This window comes from Lynx canadensis, chromosome F1 (assembly GCF_007474595.2).
Source record: "Lynx canadensis isolate LIC74 chromosome F1, mLynCan4.pri.v2, whole genome shotgun sequence".
Lineage (NCBI taxonomy): Eukaryota > Metazoa > Chordata > Mammalia > Carnivora > Felidae > Lynx > Lynx canadensis.
The window spans coordinates 33,041,815-33,069,778 of NC_044319.2; the positions used below are offsets into that span (position 1 = coordinate 33,041,815).

Genomic DNA, 27,964 nt, shown 5'->3' on the forward strand with positions numbered 1-27,964 from the left:
TTCTAACGCGAGGGGCGCGAGGAGAATGGATGACGTCACGGAAAGCGGTGGGAGGGCTTGTGTTGGGCAAGCGCGGTAGGCCCGTTTCGCCGACTCGGAACCCAGAGCGTTGAAGGGGTTTTCCAGTATTGCGGCGGAGCCCACGGTCCTCGCCGTGTCCCCGGCAGCCCGCACGAAACTGGAAGGCATTTCTGAGCCTGCGAACCTGCAGCGGAAGTGGAAGCAGAACGTACGTGTGTGAAAGAGACCTGCCTCATTTAACAAATCACTATAGTGTGCTCGGGACAGGGTGGGGGGATTGGAGTTAGCCCATCTTCCGAGGGTCCGTCGACATCGGCCAGAAGGGAAAGGCGGGGACCACAAAAGTAAAACACAGCCCTCCTGCAGTTCTAACAGGTTTTATTTATTTACTTTTACGTCTCAGGGTGCAGTGGTTGTAAGTCCACATTCTTGTGTGTATTTAATCAAACCGCTGTTCCTAGTTATTGGCGGGAAGATCAGAGGAAGCTGGCAATGGAAACCTAGAATTTTGGAACCTAGAATTTTACCTCAGAAGGGCAATTTTAGATGAAATGCCCGGAATGTTGCCAAAGACAGCCCTGCCACTTCTCTGCCCCAAACTCCTTAAGGTTTGAATCCAAGAAAGTAGTTTACAACAGGTAAAATTTAGAAGAAATCAGAGAGAATATAAATCTAGCCATGACGCCTGAAAGACACATGAAATTTGGGACTAAGGGAGACTAAGGCAGCCTTAGAAATGAGTTACGATTGATGATCTTATCTTGTCTGGTCTGTATTAGCATTTCAAAGCAGAGGGAGGGACAAAAAGATCTTTGGAAGATGCTGTAAAATTTAGGGGAAGGCTGTTGGCAGGTTTCCTGATGTGTCACTGGCTGGTGTTAACAGTCCCTGCTACTGCTTTGTTTTTAGGCCCTTCCTCAAGTGATTGGAGCTTACAGATGCGGTCCGGGGCAGGGAACTGTGGCTAGGTAAGGAGGCCATGCTTGATGTTGCTTCCAGATCCCATGTCAACACCAAGTCCTCAGATGCTGGTGGCAGCTGCTCAGCAGACCCTGGGCATGGGAAAGAGACGGGGCCCACCCCGAGCCGTCTGCCTTCACCTAGCTGGAGAGGTGCTGGCCGTGGCCCGGGGACTGAAGCCAGCCCTGCTCTATGATTGCAGTTGTGCAGGGACATCAGAGCTCCAGAGCTATCTGGAGGAGTTGCAGGGCTTGGGCTTCCTGACCCAGGGACTTCACATCCTTGAGATTGGAGAAAACAGCCTGATTGTCAGTCCTGAGCATGTATGTCAGCGCTTGGAGCAGGTACTGCTTGGTACCATAGCCTTTGTGGATGTTTCCAGCTCCCAACCTCACCCTTCTATTTGCTCCCTGGACCAACTTCAGGATTTGAAGGCCATAATGGTTGAGATCATCACACATTTGCAAGGGCTGCAGAGGGACTTATCCCTGGAAGTCTCCTGCAGCAGACTTCGTTCTTCAGACTGGAATCTCTGTACTGTGTTTGGGATCCTCCTGGGCTATCCTGTTCCATATACCTTTCATCTGAACCAGGGAGATGACAACTGCTTAGCCCTGACCCCACTACGGGTTTTCACTGCCCGGATCTCATGGCTGCTTGGTCAGTCCCCAGTCTTGCTCTATTCCTTTAGTGTCCCAGAGAGCTTGTTCCCAGCCCTGAGGGAGATCATAAACACTTGGGAGAAGGACCTTAGAACTCGATGTAGGAGGCAGAATGACTTTGCTGACTTGAGCATCTCCTCCGAGATAGTCACGTTGCCAGCTGTGGCTCTCTGACTTCAGCTCTTCTCTCATGTAGAAGATACTCAGTAGATGATCAGCTCCGGGTTAGGGATGGCATCTCAATAACCAATTCTGAGCATCTTGAGAAAATTAGGGAAAAATTCTGCGAACAGTTGTCCTCATCTCAGTGGGCATGGGAACAGGTGGTAGTGGTGTTGGTTGTACATAGTTGCCATTTCTATAGTAGGGAGTCCTCATGACTTAACTGAGATGTCTGTTCATTTTTCACTGGATAGGGGATAGAAGAAAGATTGTGGAGACAGGCGGTGGAAGTCAAGTAGTCTGTTCTTGTGTGGTGGTTGTAAATATACCTGCCCCAGTGGGCAGTGTCTGCCAGAAAGTAGAGGACTAGGTAAGTTTTACTGCATGTTTATATACCACCAACTGAATCGGACTAAGGAGAGTAGACCAGGATTCTCTAATGTCTTATGATTGTGTTGTGATGTGTCTGTCATTCAGGGGTAAACTAAGAGTTCAGAGGAACAGAAACTTGTTAGGTGAAGTTTATTTTACAGTAGGTTAAAAAAATAATAAAGTCAGAAATCTCTGTGGGAAAACCCACACTCTAAAGTATGTAAACATTCTGAGTTTTTTGAGTTTCTTGCTTCAGATTTTCACCCAGGCAGCTGTCCGAAGTGATTCAGATCATCAGGCTGTCCTTGTTGGCCAGGAACACTGCCAGTGCTATAGCAATCATTACCATCAGCATCGAGAGCCATTGGCCACATTGCCTCTGTGAGGAGGGAAGGGGAGAAAGAGAAAGAGGCCATGGGTTGTTTGGAGAAGATACAGACAAAATAATCTTCCTTCTTCCCATTCCAGCCCCGTGGAAAACCTTGGGTCAGTAGAGGAGAAAAAGCTTTTTATATCATTATTTCTCTCACTTGCTCACTTCCTTTGGGATAAGACCACTTTACTGCTGGTTACTGGTCCCTAAGCCCAGGATCACTGGCCTAGGGAACCATACCCAGCAAGGGCCAGATACTTAAATACTGGTTAGAGTAATCAAGGATGGAAAATAACTTAGCAACACTGTATTATTCTCTATTCATATTCCATAGTACTTTTGCTCTCCTTACTCTTTTTTTTTTTTTCTTCTCTCCTTACTCTTGCCACTAGCTCATAATAGGCTAAAAGAACACCATTTAATACTTTAGCTAATAGTAGGCCTCTTCCTTTAGGCTCAAGAGTTCCATGAAAATTAGGCTTGGTTGCATGAGCAAGTGTTTCCCGACAGTTGTTATACTCAAGTATATAAACCAAGCTGAATGGAATGGGCTGGCCCAACGTTGGCACGGGTTGATGAATGATCTGCAAGATTTGACTAAAGGAGGACCTGTCCCACCATCATCCAGGGCGATATGGGAGGATAGACCCTCTTACTCTGGGAAGCGGCCGTGGGCTCTGGTTCAGCTCTTCTCGACAGTGCTGCAGCTTACGCAGGCAGGAGAGATACTCGTCGCTGAGGTTGTCTAACTCCAGATGCAGTTCTCTGCACTGGGGGGAGAATACCACCAACATCATCACTACCAGTTCCTTCTGGGATAGAGCTCAGGTCGGGGAGAGGGCCCTATGTGAGTTACCCCTTCATTCATTTGGAATTTTTATCACCATCCTCCCTTCCCAGCCTTTACTCAGAGATTTCAGTTTATCTTCTGGCTGCCTTACTTAGTTTGCCTGGAACGTGTTCATTTAAATGATTGATTATAATGCATATGATAATACTATATATTATACATGTTAGTGCTTTCATGTGATTGTGTATGTGCAAGTGCTTTGTAAATGCGGACACCAAAAAATGAAGTTCTTATAGCACAAAAGACCTGGGAATGATCTTAGTACTGGTGAAGAAGCATCTTCAACAGGACCTAGTTGAGTTGCATGTGAATACTCTGGGAATATGTAGATTTCTAAGTATGTAGATGGAAAGAGTTTGTTACTTAAAAGACACTATATAAAGTTTTAAGATAACTCTATGTAGGACAAAGTTTGAGGAGTTAATATGTTTATTAAGTGTGTTTTAGTTTAGGCTGACTTTATAAAAGGTAACTATTTAATAAAACCTTGCATAATGGTTGGTATAAATGAAGAAGGAAAAAGATGGACAAGTTAGCCTGAAAGCAAAGTGAATACCTGCTGGCATCCAATCACAATTTAAACTTTGAAATCTCTGCTCCCTGGCTGCCTCCCAGCAGTTTTCCCTACCATTGTGGTATGAGCCCCTCACTACCTTGAGGTCACGTTCTCACCTCCTTTTCCTTGGCCTGGAGCTGCAAAGTCTTCTTTTGCAGCTGGTCTCTGAAATCCCGTTCTTTCTCCTTCCCTGTACCCTCAGGTTCCACTTCCTTATGGGAGGGCTTTGGACTCCACACAGGCAAAGCCTGACCTAAAAAAGCAGCCAGATTCTCAGTGATAGTGCGGTCCATGCCTCTGAGGAAGGGCCCTATCACTGAGAGAAGTCTGGAGGGAGGGGAGAGAACAAGAGAGGTCCTGTCCCTGACTAGACTGCATGGAGTAGAATTTTCTGACTTTCTCCCATTGGGACCCTGCTCAGCCTTGACACAGCTGGAATTTGAGCCGCGTGAGGGCAAGGTTGGCCTCTTACTTTTCTTTGTATCCCCAGTCCCGTTTAATGGCAGATATTTCTAGAGAATACTTACTAGTCCAATTTCTTTTGTTGTACTTCTGGTAGGTTTGCTGGATGCTTCAATAGAACTAACCCCTTTCCCCTTCTGTCCTTATTTCAAAGTCAATGAGAATGGCTGTCATATCATAGAATTCACCTTCATGTGGTTAAAAGTGGTTTCTGAGCCACGCAGAAGTCTTAGTGTTGGTGAAGAGGGCACTGAACTAGGAGTCGGAAATTCTGGATTGTTGTCTTAGCTGCGTCCTTAATTTTTATGACCATAGGTTTTCATTTTCTTGCTTGTGCTATATGGGTATAATACTTTCTGCCTTATATTTTACGTGGTGATTGTGATGAGAAAACAAAAGACCACTTGGAGTGCATACATGAGGAACTTTTGCCCCCCACCCTCAGATACATGATGCATTCTTCTCAGGGAGTTAAGGCAGCAGACTCTTGAGGGCTAAGAGTGAGGTGACTGTTGCATGCAGCATGGTGTGGAGGTGTGGACTTGGGATGTGATTTGGAAAGTCAAATGTAAAAATTGACATTAAATCCTGAGTTCAAAATCAGTTTATTGAAATGTTCAACACAGACATGTTTTCAGAGAGAGTAGAAATTCTTTTCACAGTTTATGTACCTCTCAGGATAGGAGGCTAACTAGTTAAAGTGTTCTCAAAGCCAATGATCAGTCCTTAAAAAGCTCTGCTAGATCCCTGACCTCACAGACTCCTAGAACTGCATGGGACTCCAAGAGGTCATGTAGTCCATTCCTCTGCCTCTAGGCAGGCAAGGAAAGACCAGTATCTTAGACTTTGTGGAAGTAAGTTTGCTGACCTTTCTTTGTTAAGAGTTTCTCCTGTTCTTGAAGCTGTAAGGATTGATTCTGAAGCAGACCTGTGGGAAGACACAAGGAACTTGTCTGTATATTGACTGTAAACAATGTTTTCAGAACTTTGCTACAAACCTTAATTATTCAAGATGTTCCTATCTGTTATTGGCTGAATTGTGCTCCCCCAAATTCATAGGGGGAGAGTCCTAACTCCTAGTACCTCAGAATGTGACCTTATTTGGAGACAGGTTCTTTACAGAGATAATCAAGAATTTTAGGACATCAGAGTGGGCCCTAATGTCTTATGACTGGTGTCCTTGTAAGAAGGGGACATTTCAACAGACATCCATAGATAGAAGACATATGAAGAAACATAGGGTGAAGAAGGCCATCTACAAGCCAGGGAAAGTGGCCTGGAACAGATCTATCCTCAAAGCCCTCAGAAGGAACCAGCCCTGGCAACACCTTGACCTTGGACCTCTAGCCTCCAGAACAAAATAAATTTCTGTTTTTTAAGTCACACAGTGTGTGGTATTTTGTTGTGAATACACTGTCCTTATGTCTCTTCCTTCAATGTCTTTACCTTTAAGTCTCTGCTTAAATGTTACCTTAGAAGACTTTCCCAGATGACCTTGTATGAAATAGCAACTGTTTTCCCTTTAAGCTGCTTTATTTTTCTCCCTAGCAGTTATTGCTGCCTGACACATACTTACTTGTTCGTAGAAGCTCCATACTTTATTATAGAGCTTAGAGTGTAAGCTTCATTAGGGAAGGAGCTGTGTCAGTTCTCTTCAGCACTGTGTCTTCAGTGTGTATGTCTAAAGTGCCTGGTGCTTAGTAGGGACTCAGTAGATATGTACTGAATAAATAAAGGCATGGTGTTGAAGTGATTCCTGGTCCATTCCGCTCCTGCCCTGTAGGCGTTCGGCATCTACTGCTGGTTGCCTTTCTCTGTTAATACTAATTACACAAAACATCTCTGTTGGGGTAGCAGAGGTTAAGGCGGTGGGCAGCCAGCAGAGCTATTAACTGAATCAGGTTCTCTAGCTTTTCAGCAATGGCCTACTTTTCTTCTGAAAAGTCCTTTTTCCTCTTTGGCCCCAACAGGTAGTTTTGAAATGGACTGAGGCATATGTAGTGTGAGCTGATTTTCTGAACCATTCCTAGTGACAGAAGTCTATATGACATACTCATGTACATAATAAGTTACAATATGTCAAATAACTGGCTTAGAAAACCCATTTTTTTAAATCAAAATTGAGGGAAATGGCAATTCTGGGGGAAATTCAGGTGGTTGTCATTGGCATGGAAGGAGAAAAGTAGAGAAGAAAAGACCAGGCTAATACTAACTTGCGAAGAGCTATGTAAATGACCTCTCACTTCCCAAGAAGGTCTGAAAATGCACAAAGGTAAAGGACAAGTCCAAGACCGGGCCCCAGAGCCCTTTGTGCGGCAGGAGCCCCAGGAGCACCAAAGAGCCAGCTGGGCTGCTTGAGGATCTGGAAAGGGAACTTACTCTGCAGCTGCTGTACTTTGGCCACCAGGGCAAGTTTCTCCTCCTCTGACCTCTTCAGTTGATCTGGAAATGAAATAATGCAAACCGAAATAGACGAAACTAAGACTTCATGAGCCTGACACCCGAGAATGGGACCTAGTAGTAGGCCTCTGATGTGTGTCAAGTGGAAATTGCTCTTTCTTCTACTTGTCCTAGTTCTGAGACGGGTAAACCAGATCCCAAGTGCCTTGGACTTCATCAGCATCGACAACGTCAGGTTGAATTAAGAGTTGTATTTGCACACGATTTGGTCCTCTCAGCTGACACAGAGGCTATGATGGGAAACCTTCACGGCGCCTTGTGTTTCAACTGACCTTTCCCTTTTGAATTAGAAATGCAGCCTTGGCACGTGTGACTGAAGTAGGAGTGCTGCAACGTGGCTCGGGGGATGGGCCGGAAAAGCAGGCTGATAACTACAAGATCCGCTAGTGCAGTGCGATTCATTTTCAGTCTTGGATGATTAAAACAGCCTTGCCTGTCCCTCCGGGTCAAATGAAATCACAAAGCCAACCAAAGATTGAAGCCGCCTTCTCTACCCAGCTTCCTTTCTTGGGCTCACTTGGGCTTACTGAGCCAGAGGCCTCTGGGGAGAAGGGTACCTTGTAGGTGCTGCGTATCCGAGCTGTACAGGTCTCTGTCCCCCTGCAGGTGTTCAATCTTGGCCTGCAGTTCCTGGTGCTCATTCTCCAGAAGTCTCAGAGCCTGGTTCATCTGTAAGTCTCTACTGTCTGCTCCCTGTAAGGAGGAGGAGGGGCCGACACAGAAGCCGGTCAGTGCTGGGGTGGAGGATGGGAACAGATTCCATGGAAGAGGAAAACTAGAATTTTAGAGATAGGAGTATTAGGAAAATGGGAAAATTGGGATTTGTAGTTCTTCCCTTGCTATGTTCCTCACATTTAAATGATGCATTAGACTTTACTATTCAAAGGGACTCATTTGAGTAATACCCAAATTGAAGAACACCCATCACTTTTCTAGGTGACTTCACATTGTCTTTACTTCTCATTCTAACACTGTCAACTTGTTTTTTCTGTGGTAGGGTCATTTTTCTCAAAGAATTAAGGTTAAAAAGAAAAAGACCTTCATGGGGAGCCTGGGTGGCTCAGTTGGTTAAGTGTCCAACTTTGGCTCTGGTCATGATCTCACGGTTCACGAGTTTGAGCCCTGTGTCAGACTCTGCTGACAGTGCGGAGCCTGGAGCCTGCTTCAGACTCTAGATCTCCCTCTCTCTCTGCCCCTTCCCTGCTCGTGCTCGCTCTCTCTCTCTCTCTCTCTCTCTCTCTCAAAAATAAGTAAACATAAAAAAAAAAAAAAAACCTTTAAAAAAGAAAAAGGTCTTCATCAGAGTTGCCTTGTAGGTGACAGGAGGAAGAAACAACAAATGTGGAGATGTGGCTGTAGTGCACCGACCAGCTGGGTTCACACCTTCAGTAAGACTAACGTGACCTGTCTTACTAGTTTGGCTACTCAGGTTTCTGCTTCAGTAAAATTATAAAGGTAAATTATAAAAAAATTATTTTAAGTTTATTTATTTATTTTGAGAGAGAGCACAAGCAGGGGAGGGGCAGAGAGAGGAAGAGACAGAATCCCAAGCAGGCTCTGCACCATCAGTGCAGAGCCTGATGCAGGGCTCGAACTCACAAACTGTGAGATCATGACCTAGGCAGAGATCAAGAGTCGGCTTAACCGACTGCACCACCCAGGTACCCCTATAAAGGTAAATTTTTGATGTGGGTCTTCAAATTTTCAAACCAAGTAAGTAAAATCTAAAAACAACAAACAAACAAAAAAACCGCTAATATTTACGGAGGCTGGTATGCCAGGCATGGCACTAAGTGCTTTGTATGGATTACCTGACTCGATCCTCCCAAAATCCCAACAAGCAATGGAGTTACTATTATTAGCCTCCTTTTGGAGGTGAGGAAGCTGAGGCTCAGGAGATTAGTTAAAAGTTTATAAGGTAACACAGGCTGGAAATGATGGAACCCTTGAGAATGCCAAGGGTCTCCTGTAATTGCTTAAAAATTACATTGGCAGGATGTTAGTTAATACTCAACCTGTAAGTAAGTTAGTGACCTTTGTTCCGAACTGGATGCTGTGCTGGGGTGGGGTGCAGAGAGTGGGCTGACAGTAGGCTGATGAATATTCCAGTCCAGCCCTTTGCATTTGGTTGGTGTCATTCAGTGAACACTTGGTTCATTTGCATCAGCAGTGCAGACATCCTTGCTGAGCTCACAATTATATTTCAGGGCCCCAGCAGTGAGTCAAGTCCAAAGTGGCCAATGAGTGAGGAACTGAAAGCCAGATGCTCTCAGCTGCCTTTGGAACCCCCTGTCTCACTAGCAGCTTCTCTCCTCACTGCTGTCACTGCCCCCATAAACCCTGCCTTTTCTCCCCACGACCCAACCCCAGGGCCTGCTACCTGCAGTTTGGACTGAAGCACATGGAGTTGGCTCTCCAGCTCTCTGTGCTGGGTCCCCAGGCTCTTCCAGTCTTCCTTCAGAGCTTTGTACTGGCTCCTCCACTCTTCACACTTCTGCTCAGCCAGAGCCAGGGACCGCTGGCAGGTGGGGGGTCAGACAAGAGGAGCAAGGGGAGGGTGCCTTGGGGGTTCCAGTGAGTTCTGCAGGTGTCTCCCAGGCTGCCCAGAGGCTCCCCCCTTCCCCCCGACCCCGGGGTCCCAGCCTCAAGATTACACAGCACGCCCACACCTGCGCGCTCTGCAGTTGCTGCTCTGCGCTCATTTTCTCCTCCAGCACTTTCTGCAGCGACTCCTTAGCTTTCTGCTCATAGCTGTTTTTCTGGTCTTCCATCTCCAATAACACCTTTTTCATTCCCCAAGGGGAGTATTTCTGTAAATTTGATGCAATTCAACAAAACATATTGAGCTTCTGTGTGCTGAACCCTGAGATGGGATAGAGAAATGAAAAGAATTGGGTCCTTGCCCCCAGAGCAGAGATACCAGTAATCTGATGGACCTTCTTCCAGGCTGGAGGGGAGCAGGGAGAGGGTCCCAGGTGATGAGGGAGGTAAGCAGGGATAACAAACAGTGTCCTGGCATGGTGAGCATCCCCTCGGCCTTCCAGGGGTGTTTCAAATTCAACATTTCCAAAGCAAAATCATCTTTCTCAACCTCCTTTCTCCTGGGTTTCTTATCTCAGTGACCAACATCATCACCTGCTCAGTCTCCCAGGCCTGAGATCTGATTTCTCTCACTTTCTCCCAGTAATCAGTTGTTCCTTGAGCTTTGTCAAATCAAACTCTTTAACAGCTCATATCTGTCTCTGTCTCTTCTCTGTACTTCCTGTCACCTCCTTAGTTGCGACTCTATGGGTCAATGCAATATTTTCTCCATCTTCAACCTTGTAGCTGATCGTGTCACTCCCTGTTTAAATCTCTCAGTGACTAAGGATCAGGTCCAAATTCCTTGGCATGGCTCCCACATGTAGCTCAGACTTTGATTCTATGCTGCTTCTACCCAAGCTGAATTGCTTGCAGATCCCCTAGCCACTGTGCTTTTGGGCCTCTGCCTTTGTCCATATAGCTTATGCCTAGAGGTCCTTACCTACCCTTTTCACCTGGCTAACCTCTACTCATGCTCAAGGTTCAGTTCAAGAATCATGTAAGGTCTGATAAATCTTGACCAATCACCCCTATCCCCCAACTCATTATGAGTTAGGTAGCTTTTCTTTGGGTTCACGTAGTATCCCTTGTATGTCTCTATCTTCCCACACTATTGATTCATTTTTCTCCCTCATGGGATTGTAAACACCTTCAGGTTAGAAAGCAAGCTTTTTTTTTTTTTAATGCTTCTTTATTATTATAATTTTAAGTGTTTAAATTATTTTTGAGAGAGAGAAAGAGAGAGAGAGAGAGCAAGAGCACAAGTGGGGGTGGGGCAGAGAGAGAGGGAGACTCAGAATTTGAAGTAGGCTCCAGGCTCTGAGCTGTTAGCACAGCTCGAGCCCATGAAACGTGAGATCATGACCTGAGCTGAAGTGGGATGCTTAACCTACTGAGCCACCCAGGCGCCCCACCCCCCCTTTTCAAATGTTTGTAGTTTCAGAGATCTGAACAATCCCCAGCACTCTCAATGTTTTTAAATTAATACATTTTCATTAAAAAAAAAATTGGCTTCAGGATTTAAGAAAAGAGCAACTTTACAAATTCACTTAGGGTCTTGCCCTCCCCATCCCTTTCATCTTTTTGCCCTGTGATTCTGGGGAAGGCAGGAAGCTTTTACTGTCAATTCTGGGTTACCCCACTGTGTAAACAGCAGTCCAGATCATGCAAATTTAGGGATCCATACGAAGTCATTTCCATTTAGTTTTGGGACCATCTGAAAATTTGGATTTAAATGTGAGTGGGTCTTATGTTCTTGGAATTTCCATTAGAAGCCAGATCCAGGAGCCACTGGCTGAAGTCATACATGGGTATGTCCCAGTTAGTGGACTTAACCATGCTGGCCAGCTTTACCCGCTCCCCCACCCCTCACCCCTGCTGAAAACCAAGAGACTGGCATTCTGGATTATATGTTGGTATTTTATGAGCTGGGTTGACATTATTTAGTTCATAAGAGTCTGACAAAACAGGCCATACTGAAAAAATAAAAGTTGTGGGTCAGCAAACCTGGTTATAAACTCTGTTCCCCCACAAGACCCCAACCGTCCATCGTATTCTCCCCAACTCCACATGCTTCACCTCATTCTCTTATCTGACCCCTCACCACTTGTCATTTCTATCTCTTGTAATCCCAGATCAGGTCAATGCAGAGTTTAGTGAAGATGGGTAACAATGCCATAGAAAAGCCAAGAGTCATAGCCTTTTACTTTCTCCCAGGGATTGCTACTAGACAAAAGTTGCCCGTGGAATGGAAACCGTTTTGTAAGGCTTTATTATAATATCCAACACTTCTGTTCAAAGATTGGGACCTGTGAAGGTCTTTCTGGATGGTGTGAATCTTTACCTCTCCTTACAGTTCCAGGTATTCCTAAGGTTTCCCTGGAGCTGGCAAAGTACTTGATTTGGGGGTTCCTTCTCAGGGTACAAAGGGAAGGACACTAGGAAAAAGGGAGAAGAGGGTGGATTGGGGACCAAAATGAAAATGGCAAAGCCAGAACTGGGTGAGTAGGAATGGGTACATTCATCTTTGTTGGGTGTCCTTTCTAGAGCATAGGATTGAGGTTCAAGCATTCTCCTTTAATTCTAGATTCCTGGGCTGGAAGTGTCCTCCAGAATGCTTACCTGGGTACAGGTGTACAGCTGGTTTTCTAAAGATCTCAGTTTGCACTTCAATTTGTCTTCATTAAGCTGGCCCTGGAGCAAATGGGATGACTTAATTAGTCTGGGCCAAAACATAGCATGCAAAGAGTTTTCTTCTGTTTTCCCAGCTTACTGCCTAGAACATGGTCTGTGCTCAAGCAATGTTTGTGGAACTGAACTCTTTCAGGAGGTAGGGAGGAGGAAGGATGTCAAAGGATGTTTAGGTAGAAGAGGATCTTTTCTTCTGTCTCTGGAATAGGAGAAGGAGGAATCGGACTGGCCCCAAGTCTTCTCTGTATCTTGAGGTCCTCTATCCAATGGCTCAAGGTATGATAATAGTTCACTTGAAGGAAATCTTCTAAGCTCTTCTTTTCTTTCCTCATTACCTCTCTCTCCTGTCTGTCTAGGCACTTCTGTATTCCTCACCCCCTCAGTTGTGTACAGGATCTTTACTTCTAAAGTATAGGCCAGTAAGACCAAAAGGGTCTCCACATTCCCTTCCTTACCTCCATCATGGGCTGAATTGTGTCCCCCTTTGCTCTCCCCACCCCCAGATTTATACATTAACATCCTAACTCCCAGCGCCTCAGAATGTGACTGTATTTGGAGATAGGATCTTTAAAGAGATAATGAATTTAAAATGAGGTTGTTAGGGTGGGCCCTAATCCACTATGACTGGTATCCTCATAAGAAGAGAACAGAGCACTATGTGAAGAAGATACAGGAGAAGACCGTCATCTGCAAGCCAAGGAGAGAGGCCTCAGGAGAAACCAACCCTGTCAATACCTTGATTTTAGACTTCCAGCTTCCAGAATTGTGAGAAAATAAATTTCTTTTAGTTAAGCCATACAGACTGTGGTATTTTGTTATAGCACCCCTAACAAACTAATGCCCCTCCTTGCCTCCTCCTTCCCCTAACACACACACACACACACACACACAACACACCACACACACACACTGGACTCAAGATGAGAAATTCTTTAAGAAAGCAGGACATGGAGGAGAGAGATCAAGTGAGGCAGGGTATGTGTATGTGGGGGGTGGTGGTGGTGATTAAAGGGCTTCCCAGAAAGTCACACATAAGTAGGGTCAGTTGCATGACATTTTGGACATTCCAAGAGGGATGCTAATCTCAAGGATGGGAGTGGGGAAAGGCAGGCAGGAAGAGCCTTATCTGTTTCTCAATTTTTCAGTATTTTAGCTGAGTAGCTAACAACCTCCTTGCTGCTTTGTTCTTTCCCCCACCTGTAGTTGTCTCTTTTTATCACGGCGGGGTTTTGTTCTTCCAGGCCTGAGTCTGACCTAAGTTTGTGAGAGGATCGGGAGACAGGAGGGTGTGGGTCTCTAGCCATAACCAGTTTTCATATCCTTTTTCTGGCTTTTTTTCCCAGTAGGCTTTGCTGGACACTTGGGAGGTCTAGAAATTACATTTCTCTTCTGGCCTGAGATGCCATGGCCCTTCTCAGGTGGCTTGGGTGTTTGGAACCCTCATAACATTTCCCGTCTGTAATGGCCTGGGTGCAGAGGAGGGGACTCTGTTTTGAGGTCTGTCCGCTTCTGAGTTTCAGGGCACCTGGGGAGGGCGCAGGAAGTGGTATCTCACAGCTCCTGTTTTGATCTTGTTTGGCTGATTCTTCTGACCCTGGGAGCCAGGGGGCGCCCCACCCTTTCTGCTTCCTGTATTACTCAGCTGGGCCTTGCAAAAGCAAAAGGCTTTGCCAAAAATAATTTTCAAAGTGTCTCCTGCTATTAATGTTTTTCATAATGTCTCGTGTGAGACCTGAGAGTCTAGGATTTGGCATCTACAGAAACCACAGGGCTTTGGGACAGATAAAAGAGATGGACAAAGACTTCCATTGGTCTGGGCTTTGGAGTAACTGGTAAAAGGGCTGCATTCCCCTGAGTGTCCTGTTCATTGTCAGTCCACAGGTCCTGAAATCAACTCCTTCTGCACCCCCATTTCCTGGTTCAGATCTCTGCATTTTCCTGCCTAAACTCTTGCCACGGCAGAATGTAATCAAGCCCACCGAGTTTAAGGTTTATCTTGCTGTAGTTTGGGAAGAAAACGAACAAGCCCAAAACATTACATCCTTACATTTCCCCCCATATACTCCCATTTTTGGGTAGCTCCTCTCTCCTTCCTTACTGTGGTTTTAATTCAATGTTTTGCCTCTTCCAACTGTTTTTGTATTTTAGCCGTATCCCAGATTACTTTTCCATTCACAATTCAATAAGAGACAATTCAGGATAGCCCCTTCAGTGGGGATGAAGGGCCACCCAAGTCTGGGGATTGAAAAAAATCTCTTGTCCACAGCTCCACCTTCCCAGACTCCCTGAGGCAGGGAAGAAAGTTGTAGCCAAGTTGTTGCAAATGGGGCATGTAGTTTCCTGGTCTGAGCCCCAGCTACCCTGACTGAAACCCAGTGGTACAGTATGTGGGAAGAAGCACCCTTTACGGGACTACTGTGGACCTTTTTTGGCAGTCGCCCCCCCTGCCAGGAGCCCAGGGCTCAGAGAGCACAGGACCCCCAATTGGAAAAGGGAGCAAGGTGGAGGCCGTACACACCTGGTGCTGGTCCGAGGGCTTCAGCTCCTGCTTCTGCTTGGCTTTCCCCGGCCTCTGATCTGTTCTCCAGAAACACTACCGCCACACCGCAAAAGCGCCAACCCACAGCTCATCTGTGCTCTAGCAGAGGTTGCTTAGGGCTTGCAGCCAATCCCCCGCTGTGCTGTCATCTCAAGATCTCGTTTCCACTTTGCAGAACTTAGAACCCAACTGTGCCCCACTCTTGTTTTGGTATTGCCCAATACTGAGAGCCTGCTTTCTCGACTGCCCGAACCATCTCCCCTCTGAAGGTTGGACCTAGCTCAGGAGTATCAGCAGTGCCCCAGGCCCCACCACATCCAGTAGGCCCAGACTTAGTTTGGAGGTAGAGGCAATGGAGGGAGCTCCTTCTTGGGGTTCTCGCAGGGTTTGCCGTGGGCTGCCCTGCATGTGAAACTGGGAGAGTCAAATCATGGAGGCCAAATGGAAAAAATAAAAGGTCTGAACTGGGTTGAATGTCAAAATCCCCGTTTGGGTCACATTCTTCCAGTTGGTTTTCCCAAATACCACAGTCTGGGGCTGCTCTTTCATCCAGGCTGAGGTCTCCATGGCAGGGGTAGAGGGCTGGATGATTTTGTTTTGAGGGAAGCAAGAGCCCTTAACTGACAAATCTGACTATTTTTGTCAAAAACAGGAAGCTGGGGTGCCGGTGGGGAGGAGGGAGAAAAGAAGCGTGGGTATGCAGAGGGGTGGGAAGAAGGGAGGGAGAAAACCACAACCAAAGGAGCTTCTGCTCGCCTGCCCTGCCCAGCGTGGAGTGAAACTGCCCACAGAGGTGCCCTGAGAAGTGTGTCCTGTCCTCACTGAGCTCCAATGACTCAGGCTCTGACTGCACCTTAGTGCCTAGGACGTCACCAGAGATTTCGCCGCTTCCACACCCACCTGGAGCCCAGGTCCTCACTGGTGTCAGAGACCATTTCAAAGCACAGATCGGATCATTCATTCTCAGCTCAGTTCCGCAACTATTTCAGCCTGTGTGCTGCCGAAGAGAGCACAACTCCACAGCCCCTGACTGAGCTGCTTGTGAAGATGGGCGGAATCTTGCTAAGTGTAGGACTTTCAACCCAGATGCAGCGCCCTCCCAGTGCTACCTGCTGACCGCCTGGAGCAGCGTTTCTCACATGGGTAGCATGTGTTCTCACGGACCTGTGACACATATGCTTTTCCTTTAGGAAGGAGTCTCTGTGTTATTTACGTTTGACATACCCCATCAGTGGAAAAAGTTTAAGCTTCATAATTCCAGAGTCTTCGGAACTCCTCTGACATGATCCCTTCATTTCAGCCAAACTCAGCTGCACCCAATTGCTTGTTACACAGAGGCCTTATAATCATTCCGATTGCTTTGCCTTAAATCCCCTTTCCTTTCTGCTTTTTCTTCCCCATCATCATTCCTACGTCTGCAGCTGGTAGACTATGCATCCTTCCAGGCTCAGCTAAAATGGTCCCTTTCCTTTGGATCCTACCCTGTTCCACCTCAGGCAGAAAAATTGCCTCCTTCTCCTTCCTCCGTGTCACTTTGTAGAAACCCCTGTTATGGCCTTTCCACACTGGATTCGTGTTGTTTACTACCCATCTCTCTCTCCTGGCTGAGACGCGAGCTCCTCAAGAGCAAGAACCCTACTTTTTGTCCCTGGAGCACAGGGCTCAGCACATAGTTGAAACTTAATCAAATGTCTGTTGAATAAATGAGATGATCTCAAATTAGTTCAGCACCGGAAACCACCTGGCATGCACAGCTGTCTGTCTCAGGCTTCTGCTCTGCTGATGCAAACGACCTTCCTTAACCACCAAGAGCCCCAAAACACAGACACTTAAATCCTGGTACAATGATATATGAGGAAGGAGGACCGAGCTTAGAAAGCTTCTTTTACATCACTGTAAACTTCTCAGTTTTGTTGTACACTGTCCCATCCCATCTTTCTGTCTAAATAGCAAACCATCTATGCTGTAGGGTTAGATGTCCACGGAGGCTTGTGAGTGTGTACATTCTCTTTGTACTTGGTGCCTTATGCCCCAGTGGCATAGCTCCCTGAACATAATATAGTCTAGAGGGTTTCCATGTGGTGTCTGAGGACCCCTGGGAATCCCTAAGACCTTTTCACTGGTTCTACGAGGGCTTCCCTTTTCCAGCTACATATCTGTATGAGGCTGGATTTTCCTTTTCTACGCTTCAATGAAAACAATGTATTGCAACAGATGGAATGCAGAAGAAAATATGTGAATCTAGCTGTCTTCTGTTCAGACTTTAAAAAGATTTGCAAAAGTATAAAACAATGCTATTTCTCTTACTATTTTTTCAAAAAATGTACTTATCTTTCATAAAAAATATGTAATTTAGATTCACATGCAATGGGTTTACTATTTTTATTTTAAAATTTATACATATTTTGAGATTCCTATTTTCATTTCTAATATAGTAAATCTCAATATGGTAAATAGAAACAGTTCTTTGAGGTTTTCAATAAACTTTTTAAAGAGTATAAAGCAATCTTGAGATTGAGACCCATATCGTGCCTCTGGGTCTTTCCTGTGCTGTATTTCCATCCCAGAATATAGTTCCCACTTCCACATTTGTCTGGGAAATACTTATGTAACTATAAATATTCCCTGGTTCTCCTATTCTCTGGATTCATTCCTTCCTTCTTGTGTGCTATTATATCCTGAAAAACATTTATTTCTGATATCTCTGCATTGTTTAGGCATCTGTCTCCCTGACAAAACCACAAGCTCTCTAAAAGCAGGAACCCTGACTAATTAATCTTTTATTTCCAGTGCTCAGTACAGAAAACACGGTCTATGAATATTTGTTGAACAAATGGACTAAAATAAGGAGGTCTGAATTTTAGTTTCAGTTCTGCCTGTAACTAGCGATGTGACTTTGGGCAAGTCACTTGACCTCTCTGACACTCAGTTTCCTCATTGGTAAAATGAGAAAACTTAGACTATGTGATATCTAAGGTCCTATCTCACTTTGACATTGATGTCTAAGCTGAATCGTGGGTGCATGATAGCTTGGCATTAATATTGGTGTGAATCCCATATAAAAATAGTTGACCTTGGGGCGCCTGGGTGGCGCAGTCGGTTAAACGTCCGACTTCAGCCAGGTCACGATCTCGCGGTCCGTGGGTTCGAGCCCCGCGTCGGGCTCTGGGCTGATGGCTCAGAGGCTGGAGCCTGTTTCCGATTCTGTGTCTCCCTCTCTCTCTGCCCCTCCCCCGTTCATGCTCTGTCTCTCTCGGTCCCAAAAAAAATAAACGTTGAAAGAAAAAAAAAAATTAAAAAAAAAAAAAAATAGTTGACATTTACCACAGTTAGTAATAGCAACTGTATTGGGATCTTCCTCCTTTTATTCCAACATATTAAAAAATGGGAATTCTTGGGGCGCCTGGGTGGCGCAGTCGGTTAAGCGTCCGACTTCAGCCAGGTCACGATCTCGCGGTCCGTGGGTTCGAGCCCCGCGTCAGGCGCTGGGCTGATGGCTCGGAGCCTGGAGCCTGCTTCCGATTCTGTGTCTCCCTCTCTCTCTGCCCCTCCCCCGTTCATGCTCTGTGTCTCTCTGTCCCAAAAATAAATAAAAAACGTTGAAAAAAAAATTTTTTTTAAATAAAAAATAAAAAAAAAATGGGAATTCTTTCCAATTTTGGTTCTGGGTCTTCCCTGGGTATGGAGCAGCATCACCCCAGCTAATGACCGTGGATTTAGCTGAGCTCTCCCATGTATGTAACATCTTTGCCCTTTAGGCCTCAGCAACCCCCCCAACCCCCCCACCTTGCCTCTTCAGTAGTGAGAAAACCCCTTGTCTTGCTGGGGTGATGTGGAAAGAAGAATGAGATGGGCACCCATAGAAGCCCATGAGTTTTTTTGTTCAAACAAAGATTTCATTCCCTTACCTTCCAAGAGCTGTCAGAGGCCCTTATCAGCGTGGACAGTAGGTCTTGGAGAATCACCATTTTCTGTTTTAGAACCAGTTCCCTTTGGAGGGCCTCCTGGGGGGAAAAATGCAAGAAGGTAAGATTAACCTGGAGGAAGAAGGAGTAGATGGGTGGAGGAACTGAAGAGAGAGTTCACATGTTACTTACTTTGAGGTACTCAGAAAGCTGGATGATTTCCTAGACAGAAAGAAAAAGGGTATTCAAGAAGACTCTAGGGGTGCCTGAGCCCCACCTCAGACTCTACACTGACAGTGTGGCGCCTGCTTGGGGTTCTCTCTCTCTCCCTCTCTCTCTGCCCCTCCCCCACTCATGCTTTTTCTCTCTCTCTCTCTCTCTCAAAATAAATAAACTTAAAAAAAGAAAGAGGGGTGTCTGGGTGGCTCAGTCGGTTAAGTGTCCAACTCTTGATCTTGGCTCAGGTCATGATCTCTCGGTTCATGGGATTGTGCTCTCATTGAGCTCTGTCCTGATAGCATGGAGCCTGCTTGGGATTCTCTTTCTCTGACCCTTTCCTGATTGTGCTCTCCCTCTCTCTCAAAATAAACAAATAAGCTTTAAAAAAAATTAAAAAAAAAAAAAAAAAAGAAGGAAGACTCTAGGTTCCCTGAAATCCTGGAACATGGAACCAGAGCCAGGACTGGTTCGTGTCAAGTAAATTTCTTCCTTGGCTCAGAGTCCCTCCAGGCCCCTGTCCCTTTGCTTATCCAGGAAGAAGGTGTCCCTCCATCCCAGCTGTATTTACCATAGAATTCCAGAATGTCAGAACTTGGAAGAGCTGAGATATCATCTGAGTCAACCCCTTCAAAGTGAGGATTTTCTTACCTTATCTAGAACTGCAACTCCATAACTGGGAAGAGAAGAAATAGAATAAAATGACAGTGGATCAAAGAAAAAAAAGCACATCAGGAGGCAGTGGGTCGATTCCTTCTCTGATCTCTTCTGAAGAGCCAGTAGGGTAGGGAAGGTCTTTCTCTCAGTTAAGGTGGGCATGGAAGTTCATCATGCTCCTTCTCCACACACTGGGTGAGGGTTCAAGCAGAGCTTATCAGAGTGGAATGGATGGGATGTAAGGCAGCTGGGGTCACATGGAAGTACTCACTTGGTTTGCTGACTGGCATCATTCTTAATTGTTGGCTGGGCTTCTTCTGCCTTTGTCTGAGTGCCTGAGCAATGGAGGATAAGGTGATTCAGAACCCATGGAGGAGGAAGTGGGAAGGGAGAGGCCTCTCCACTGCCAGCAAGCTGAGCCTGCTGTGGCAAGGTTTTCTGCAGGCTCCAGTGAGGGAGGGAGGCTCAGCTCTTACCACGGTGGTGTGTGGGTGGCTTCTTGATGGGAGAGTCCTGTGGTGAAAGGCCCCCAGCCTGGGAGGAGAGGTGAGCCAGATCCCTCTGGGTGCTTGAGGAAGGGTGACGCTGGGTTGGAAAGGCGTCAGAGCTGGTTCCTGACACCTGGAAAGCAAGTAGGGGATGCTGAAAGCCTAGAACTTCTTACAGCGTGATTCTCCAGCAGATTGCAGAAAGATGAACCAGTGATCAAGTTCAGATCCAGAAAGCCAAAGTAGCCCATTCCAACCTTCAAAACTACAAAGTTGTCCTTGCTCCTGCCCTCTCTTGTCCTGGTTGGTGGGTATGGTTCTCCACAGACCAGGCAAATGGGGAGCTGGGCTTGTCTCTACTTACTTTCTCTAGAATCCCTGATCTACCTTGTTTGGTTTTAGCCATTTACACTGCCAGTATGGTGATGTGGAAAGAGGACTGGTCTTAGAGTGAGGGGGTCTGGGTTAGATCCTGCCTTTTCTACTAGGTCTTGGTCTCCTGTTTGTGTATGAGTGTGTGTAATGTGGATGATCTCCCAGGCCCTTTCCATATTGGAGAGGTGGCTTCCTTCCTCTCAGTAGTAGCCGGAATACCACTGAGGTTTTGTGTGAAGAGACGTTAGAGCAGGGAGGTATGGGGAAGAGTGTGGTAGTAGCCATCACAATCTAGTCTGCTCTTTTTTTTCTTTTGAAGTATATTTATTTATTTTTGAGAGAGAGAGAAAGCATGAGCGGGGGAGGGGCAGAGAGAGAGGGAGAGAGAGAGAATCCCAAGCAGGCTCTGCACCGTCAGTGTGGAGCCTGATGCGGGGCTTGATCTCATGAACCATGAGACCATGACCTGAGCTGAAGTCGGACGCTTAACTGACTAAGCTACCCAGATGCCCCTCTAGTCTGCTCTTTTTGTATTTTCTTTATGCAAACTCAAAAATTCTAGGATTGTAACAGAACACTAAAAGGCTAAGAAATGCCTATAGTATCCAACCATGCAGACTGACTCAATCTCAGTAAAACCTTAAACAACCGATAGGCATAGGTAAAGTTTTTTAGTTAAATGTGTTTTCGTTCTTTTTCTCCTTAAAAAAATTTTTTTTTAAACAAAAAGCTTTCAGAAACCTCTTGCCTTAGAAAGTACACAGTTGGTTTTATTTTACAATTGGGCTCAAGGATCATTTTTGTGAACAGCACCTTCTATTGTGGCTAACAGATCCACTGGTTAAGAAGCCCTGAATGAACTTCTACTCTGGGTACGGAACCAGGCCAGGCACTTCCAGGGAATACGATGGACCCATCCCTGTTGTCAACATGCTCAGAACATGGACAGGAAGACACAGATGGTTTGCTGGCTGAGATCATCTCAGCACACCCTGATTTTTGCCAGCACTGCTCCTTCCCAGGCCAGAATGATGGGTGCTCTAAGTATTATTACACAATCTTAGAGGATTTATAACCTCATAAGGACCGCAGAGAGCAGAGGTGGCCTGGAGAAGCCAGAGAAAGCTTACTGGACCACGCAAGACCTTTACTGAGTGAATTTAGTACAAATGGAATGGTCCAAGTGAAAGAGAAAATGTAGGTGGGTGCAACAGAAGGGGTGTGTGTGTGTGTGTGTGTGTGTGTGTGTGTGTGTGTGTGTTTCTGAGAGGGGGCATCAAGAAGATGGGCCTGTGTCCCTGGCATACAGTAAGCATATACAGTATATATTTGTGGAATGCTGGATGAATGAATGCTGTAAAAGATATGTATAGATTGCCTAAATTTGAACTGATAACTAGGAATTAGCAATGGACTTACTTTCTAAATTATTTTTTCTTCCCTAAAAGGCAAATGCAAAACAAAAAAATACCTAAGCAAACAAAGACCCAAACAATAAAAGTCTCCGAATGAGTAAGTGGCTAAGGGGGACTGCTATATGATTAGGGAAGAAGGAACTTAATTTCAATCGCTTTTTAGTGACCTTGAGCCCACCCACGTGCCTGCCACCATCCAGAGCAGTGTGTCCCTTGACATGACCCACCTGCTGCTGGGGGGAGGAGGAGATCCTGCTGGCCCAAGACAAGGGCTCCTTGAGGTCAGTTGGCTGGCCTGGCCTCCTCGAGGGACCGTGCTCCTTGGCCCTGGGGCTCTGTGTCTTGCCTTTCTCCTCCACCTGCAGGTTCCTCCTCCTGAAGAACTCCTGTTGTCGTGCTCTCTGGAGCTGCTCTCTCTGCTGGGTCCTCAGCGCCTTCCCCACCTGGCGGCAAGTGGTCACATTGGGGCGGCAACGGCGGCTTTCACGGGTCTCTTGCCGGCGCTCACACTTGGCCTCATAGCTCTCGGCCCACCGGGCCAAGCCAGGGGAAGGCCTGGGGTCCAGGCTGATCATGATGACCTCCTGAGCACCTGTTGTGCTTGGCTTCCAGTTCCTGGAATAGCTGCCTGGGTCTGCCAAATGCCAAGAGGGAGGAGAAGGGGAGGGGTCAGGAGATGGGCAGAAAAAATGACTATCTCCCAGGACCAGGGGGCAGAAATAGCACACCATCCCATGCATGTAGGTTGAAAACTGAGGAGGTGATGGTGTCGAACTGGGAATCAGGACTCCCGGGTTCAGTCTCCATACTAATTATGGAGCTTTCCATACTGCTTCCCTCTGGCCTATGTTTCTCCCTCTGCAAAGTGGAAAGATCTCTCTGGCTTCCACTTCTTCCTTGACCTTCCTTGTTCTCACCCTGCCTCTAAGTCAGGAATAATTGATAAAATTGTCATGTGTGTATAGCCTTTTGGATAGCAGCTAGGGATGTGTTCATTTTCCAGAGACTTCTAGAGAACCAGGTAAATTGGCTCCTTGTTCTTCAATCTAAAAGAAAATAATTTTTACTGTTCTCTTGGCCCAAGTTGTTGCTAAATAGATGAGTGACTCTTCTCAAGGCCTGGAGGGATAACCAGACCCCCCCCCCCAAGGTGTGGCCAGTCCTGTGACCAGCACCCACTGCTATCTTTTTGGCCCTTAATGACTGGCTTCTGAGCCTGGTCCTGGGCCTGGTTGAGGAGGGAAATCTCACCCTAATTTCTCCAGTCATGAAGTACTGACATTGGTCCACTGACATCCACTTCTGGCCCAGGACTGGGCTCTGACCCTCAGGAGCAGATCAACTCAAACCAGTATCAGCTGAGTACCTGCCCTCTGTCCAGTGTTGACTGAAACCCATTTCAGAGCTTCCAGCTCAATAGCCCTCCAAGCTGAAGGTTCCATGTTTTAGAATCTCCTCTCTGTTAGGGCTAAGTATGCCGCCAGGTCAGCTCTCCTTGGCCCAAACAGAGATTGTGCCATCAAAACTAGCAACTACACAAATTACACCTTAATGAGGCATTACAAACAAAAATGAAACAAAGGCAAATAGTGTCAACAAGTCCGCAGGGAACCAGGCTTGGTGAAGAAGCCACACTTGTTGCCCCTTTACATGGTCCTACCTGCTATTCACAGAACCCCCAACTCTAACTCCTTCTTCCTTCTCTGTGCCCTTTTCTCTCTTTCCTACCCTCCCTCACCTACCTTCTGCAAATTAGTTTATTTTCCTAGAATCCTCTCTGGTAACTTGGCTGAGTTGGGACTGGACTTGGCTGAGCTGGTCCTGAGAGCTGGAAATTCTGCGCCCCGCCTCCACTGATCGCTGGAGTCAGCCCAGTGGTTGATGAAGGAAGAGGGACTCCTTCTGCAGCTTCTCCTCTGTGTCCTGCAACTTCACTACCCACAACCTGAGAACCCAGTTCCTGGAGAGGTCAGAGAGGGCATCTCAGCTTCATCGACCAGCAGGCAGTTACCAGCTCTGGCCCCTTGATTTTATTTATAGGCCAAACAGACTCAACAGGTAGCAGACTCTCTGTCCTTTTATTGGAACTTTCCTGCCCATCTGGCTCAGTCCAGAATTCTCTGCAGGATCCTTGCTCTCTCCAGGATCATACCACTTGTTCCCTGGGGTCATTCATGGGTGGGGCGGTCTCACTCCAGGAGAGTGGTCTTACAAGGTCAAACCTGGCATGCTGTCAAATGCCTGACTCTCCAGGCTTGGAGGGGCATCCTCCGGCTGTGGGCAGTTGCAGACCCTAGGCAGGACTGTGAGGCTGTCAGTGCTTGTTCTCTCGTCCCACCCCTGGGTGGCTTTTCTCTTTAGGCTTTTCTTCTCGTTCCTACTCTATAGGTGTTCCCTGACTTCCCACCTGCTTCCTCTGTTATCTAAAACCTTAGAACAGTATCCAAAAGGCTCACTCATTTTAAGTTATACATGACTGAATGGATTATGTACAGGTGAACTCCATGTCCAGAATCTATGCCTGTGGTGTAGGAAGGTATTCTGCCTTTGATGGGGGAGGCAGAGAACCCTGGCTCTGGACTCAGGCCGTGTGGATTCATATCCTGGCTCTGTCACCCACTACCCCTGTGCTTTTGGACAAACTATTACACATCTCTAAGTCTTAGTCTTTTCATTTATAAAACGGGGCCACAGCCTCCCTTGTAAAGTGATAAGAATTAAAGAGAAAATGCACATCAAGCATCTGGCACATAACGCACAATAAATGTTAGCTTTTTACAATACTAAAGTGGGATGATTATTACCCCTTTCTTGCCGATCTTAGCTATTAAAGACTCAGTGCTGTAAGACCAACGCCTCCGGCTAGACTAGCACTGCAGGACCAAGAGAATGCCTCATCCTTCCGTCTCCCACCCTCTTCTCTTTGAAGGAGTGCTGTTTACCACATGGAGGGGATGCTGGCCTCGGGTTGAAATCATATTTACTGCTCTGGTTCCTCTGACCTCTGCGTGTGGGCTACAAGGCAAAAGGGCTTCTCTGTGGTCTGGACACAAGTGCCATCGCAATTAGGCCCAGCAGAAAGGCAAAGAAGAGGCGGGGTAAAGAATCGGTGTCCAGCGTGCCTGCATCCCGCCATTAAAACGTGGGCCGCTAGGTCCCCTCCCTGTAATCCACAGGCTTTGTAGAGGAGGCAAAGCCTGTGGTTATGGAGAATCCTCCCACCTTCCTGCCATGAGGAGGAAAGGGCTGCGGGGGAGGAGATGGAGCCTGAGGTAAGGTCTTCCCCCGGACTCTGCCAGGCTGTCCACACCAGTGGGCCACTTCGCTTAAAAATACGGCTGCCTCACTCTGCTTCCTGAGGGGCAGACGCTGGGATCCGTTACTCCAGCAGGGAGTTGCAGTAGAAATGGCTCCTAGACCCCCAGGCCCTTACACCCGGGAGGATTAGGTGCACACAGCTGAATGGAATCATATCCAGCTTTCTGGGATGCTTTGACTATTCTGATTTGCTTAAACACAAGAAGCCATGTGGGACGGCTGACTGACAGGGATAGGCTGTAGAAGAAAAGGGAACTGGTCCCTGTGTGGTTCAAAGAAAGGTCACTGGGCCACTGCCCAGGCTTTCTGGCATCTGTGGGATGTCCCTTGGCAGTATGACAAGTCCCATTGGAGCTTGGGGAGGAGGTGGTATGGCTGAGGGCATCCTGCCTCAGGGAGAGGTCAGGGTGGTGCCCTCACCTGACAGGGGTTTGTTGCTGCCTTTCCAAGTCTCTGCTCCTACTTCCTGCTTGTGTGTGCAATGAATGGCTTCCTGCCCGGGTCTGACCGCCCTAGTGCAGAGATCCTAATGCGAGGTGAGAAGGCAAGGGCCTGCACCTACGTGCTCTAATGGCAGCTTGTTGTCTGGGGGGGACTCCTGCTTTGAAGGGAACTGTAAAAGTTCATTTAATTCATGCCCATCACTGGGCAGCCTGGACCCTAAGTCATTTGACTCACTCCTAATCTAATCTAATGGATGGAGCAGAGGAGCGACAAAAGCCGTACCCTTGTAGTGTGGCTTGTGCCCTCGGGAGCCAGTGCAGGATGCTTTCTTGCTTACCCAACCCCCCCAACACTCTTCAACTAATCCATCTGCTTCTGCGTCTCCCCCTTCAGCCGAGGGAAGCTTCAACGACAGATCACCTTCTTCCCCACCCCAGAGTTGGAGGTCCCCAACCTGGACACAAAAGCATCCTCCTTCTCAGTTACCTTGGGTTCCAGGCTCCAAACCAAGCAGCTCAGGAAAGCATTCCAGCTGCTGGGCAGATCTTGGCTGTGGTCTCAGATGGGGCAAGGCAGCAGCTGGGTCAAGTGCAAGCTGTCAGTCCATGGCCCTGGGCCCCCTTAGCATTTTCCTTCTTCGTACTGTCTTTCTTTCTGCACAGCAGCCTTGCTGAAACAGGAAACAGACAAAGCCACAACGCTTGCTCACCCCAGTTCCTCTCTCTTGCTCTCTGGCACAATCTGAGTGGGCCCCTGAGCCCTTGAGGCCTCTGGGGCTGGGCACAGGAGCTCCTCCCATCTTTGGGCACCCCTGCCACCCTTTTTCTTGCTAGTGGGTCAGTGTGAGCTCTCAGTTGGTTTCAAATCAAGATCCCTTTCTAGAAGTAGACAAGGATGGGACTCTGGGTCACATGCAAACCTTGCAGTTTCGATGAGGGGGAAGATGCCTTTTTGGCCTAGATGTTCCCAGGATAGGTTTGCATGTGTATCAGGTAGCTCTCCGTGTAAGGATTTTCTCTTTCCTCTGGTTACCTCTTCCCAATCCTAGAGAGTTGTAAAGGGTTTCTGCTTTTCTGGGGGCACCTGGGTGGCTCAGTTTGTTAAGCATCTGACTCTTGGTTTCGACTCAGGTCACGATCTCACAGTTCATGGGTTCGAGCCCTGTGTCGGGCTCTGTGTTGACAGCGTGGAGCCTGCTTGGATTCTGTCTCCCTCTCTCTCTGCCCCTCCCCTGCTTATGCTCTCTCTCTCAAAATAAATAAATAAAAAACTTAAAAAAAAAAAGTTTCTGCTCTTCTGAAGTATTTGGTGTCTTTTTCAGAATTCAGGAATGAAGCCAGCTCTGAATCTGCTCCTTTCTGAAGCAATGAGGATGTAAAAAGGTGAGGGATGTGTGGGCTGGGGAGCGGCACGACAAATAGCAGACAGAATCTCATAAAAAGTTCCAACCAGGGGTGCCTGGCTGGCTCAGTTGGTTGAGCGTCCGACTTCGGCTCAGGTCATGATCTCACAGTTCATGGGTTCAAGCCCGGCATCGGGCTCTGTGCTGACCGCTTGCTCAGAGCCTGGAGCCTGCTTCGGATTCTGTGTCTCCTTCTCTCTCTGCCTCTCCTCCGCTTATGCTTTGTCTCACTCTGTTTCTCAAAAATAAATAAATAAAAAATAAAAGTTTCCAATCAACTAGGAAATTTGGGCAAAAACTAAAAAGAACTGATCTGTGTGCATTAAAAAGAACTATTACAGGGGTGCCTGGTGGCTTGGTTGGTGAAGTGTCTGACTCTTGATTTCATCTCAGGTCACGATCTCATGGTTGAGAGATTGAGCCCTGTGTGCGGCTCTGTGCTGACAGCAGGGAACCTGCTTGGGATTCTCTCTCTCCTCTCTCTGCCCCCCCCGCTTCTCTCTCTCTCTCAAAATAGACACTTAAAAAGAAAAGAAACTATTACAAATGATATTGTCAGGAAATTCACAAGAAGTTCAGGATAAGAAGGTGGTGAGGAAATTGGATCAGGACAAATTAACTAAGTAGCTTTATAACTATGCGCAATAAGCCTTGAACGAATGGTCCACTCGGTACAGTGGTTGGATGATTCATATGGCTCCTATGAATTCTAGTCTTGACACATGTGAAGTATGTAAGGAGACTTTTAAATAGCTGTGATAAGATAACAGTAACATGTAGGGAGTATGTCACAGTCTTCTCCGCTGCCTACTACTTACCCCATTCTCTGAGGAGGAAACGGACAAGAAGAAGGCAGGGGAAAGGACAGAGGATGGATTCTCCAGCACTGGAACTGAAGGCAAACAACATTCCCTCAGGATAAGAGACAAGAGCTCAAGGTCCTGGAGCCTGACATAATAGAGATGAGAATGAGCAGAGACAGAGAAGTTGGGGAATCCAAGATGAAGGAATAAGACATTTTTATTGGCATAGCTGACAAAGAGGGTTCTGGTGGTT

At 46.9% G+C, this 27,964-nt stretch overlaps 2 protein-coding genes across 3 annotated transcripts; one reads left to right on the forward strand and one right to left on the reverse strand.

The window, feature by feature from the left end:
* On the forward strand, window positions 1–5,144 carry CF1H1orf74 (chromosome F1 C1orf74 homolog). The gene is made up of 2 exons (XM_030303070.1): window positions 1–229; window positions 931–5,144. Exon 2 carries the CDS (start codon window positions 1,008–1,010, stop codon window positions 1,815–1,817), a length of 810 nt encoding a protein of 269 aa, XP_030158930.1. The 5' UTR covers window positions 1–229; window positions 931–1,007; the 3' UTR covers window positions 1,818–5,144.
* On the reverse strand, window positions 2,314–26,230 carry TRAF3IP3 (TRAF3 interacting protein 3). 2 transcript variants are annotated; one of them, XM_030303055.1, is made up of 16 exons: window positions 25,993–26,230; window positions 21,972–22,378; window positions 19,943–20,087; window positions 19,738–19,801; window positions 19,461–19,485; window positions 18,786–18,815; window positions 18,597–18,692; window positions 12,081–12,152; window positions 9,548–9,688; window positions 9,259–9,396; window positions 7,436–7,571; window positions 6,798–6,860; window positions 5,287–5,346; window positions 4,073–4,209; window positions 3,207–3,320; window positions 2,314–2,556 (listed from the first exon to the last, which is right to left on the reverse strand). In XM_030303055.1, the coding sequence occupies exons 2-16, from the start codon at window positions 22,317–22,319 to the stop codon at window positions 2,464–2,466; spliced, it is 1,662 nt and encodes a 553-aa protein (XP_030158915.1). In that variant the 5' UTR covers window positions 22,320–22,378; window positions 25,993–26,230; the 3' UTR covers window positions 2,314–2,463. The 2 variants fall into 2 exon arrangements, with proteins under 2 accessions (XP_030158915.1, XP_030158916.1); XM_030303056.1 differs by lacking the exons at window positions 9,259–9,396; window positions 9,548–9,688.
* Window positions 26,231–27,964: the final 1,734 nt, after the last annotated feature.

Excerpts from the sequence above, each read along its gene's own strand:
- CF1H1orf74 (XM_030303070.1), top strand. The coding sequence starts at position 1,008 with ATGTTGCTTCCAGATCCCATGTCAACACCAAGTCCTCAGATGCTGGTG.
- TRAF3IP3 (XM_030303055.1), bottom strand. The coding sequence starts at position 22,319 with ATGATCAGCCTGGACCCCAGGCCTTCCCCTGGCTTGGCCCGGTGGGCC. Across the intron at positions 20,088-21,971 it reads CCTCCTCCCCCCAGCAGCAG|GTGTCAGGAACCAGCTCTGA; the intron begins GTGGGTCATGTC and ends CTTGCTTTCCAG. Across the intron at positions 9,397-9,547 it reads AGCAACTGCAGAGCGCGCAG|CGGTCCCTGGCTCTGGCTGA; the intron begins GTGTGGGCGTGC and ends CCCACCTGCCAG.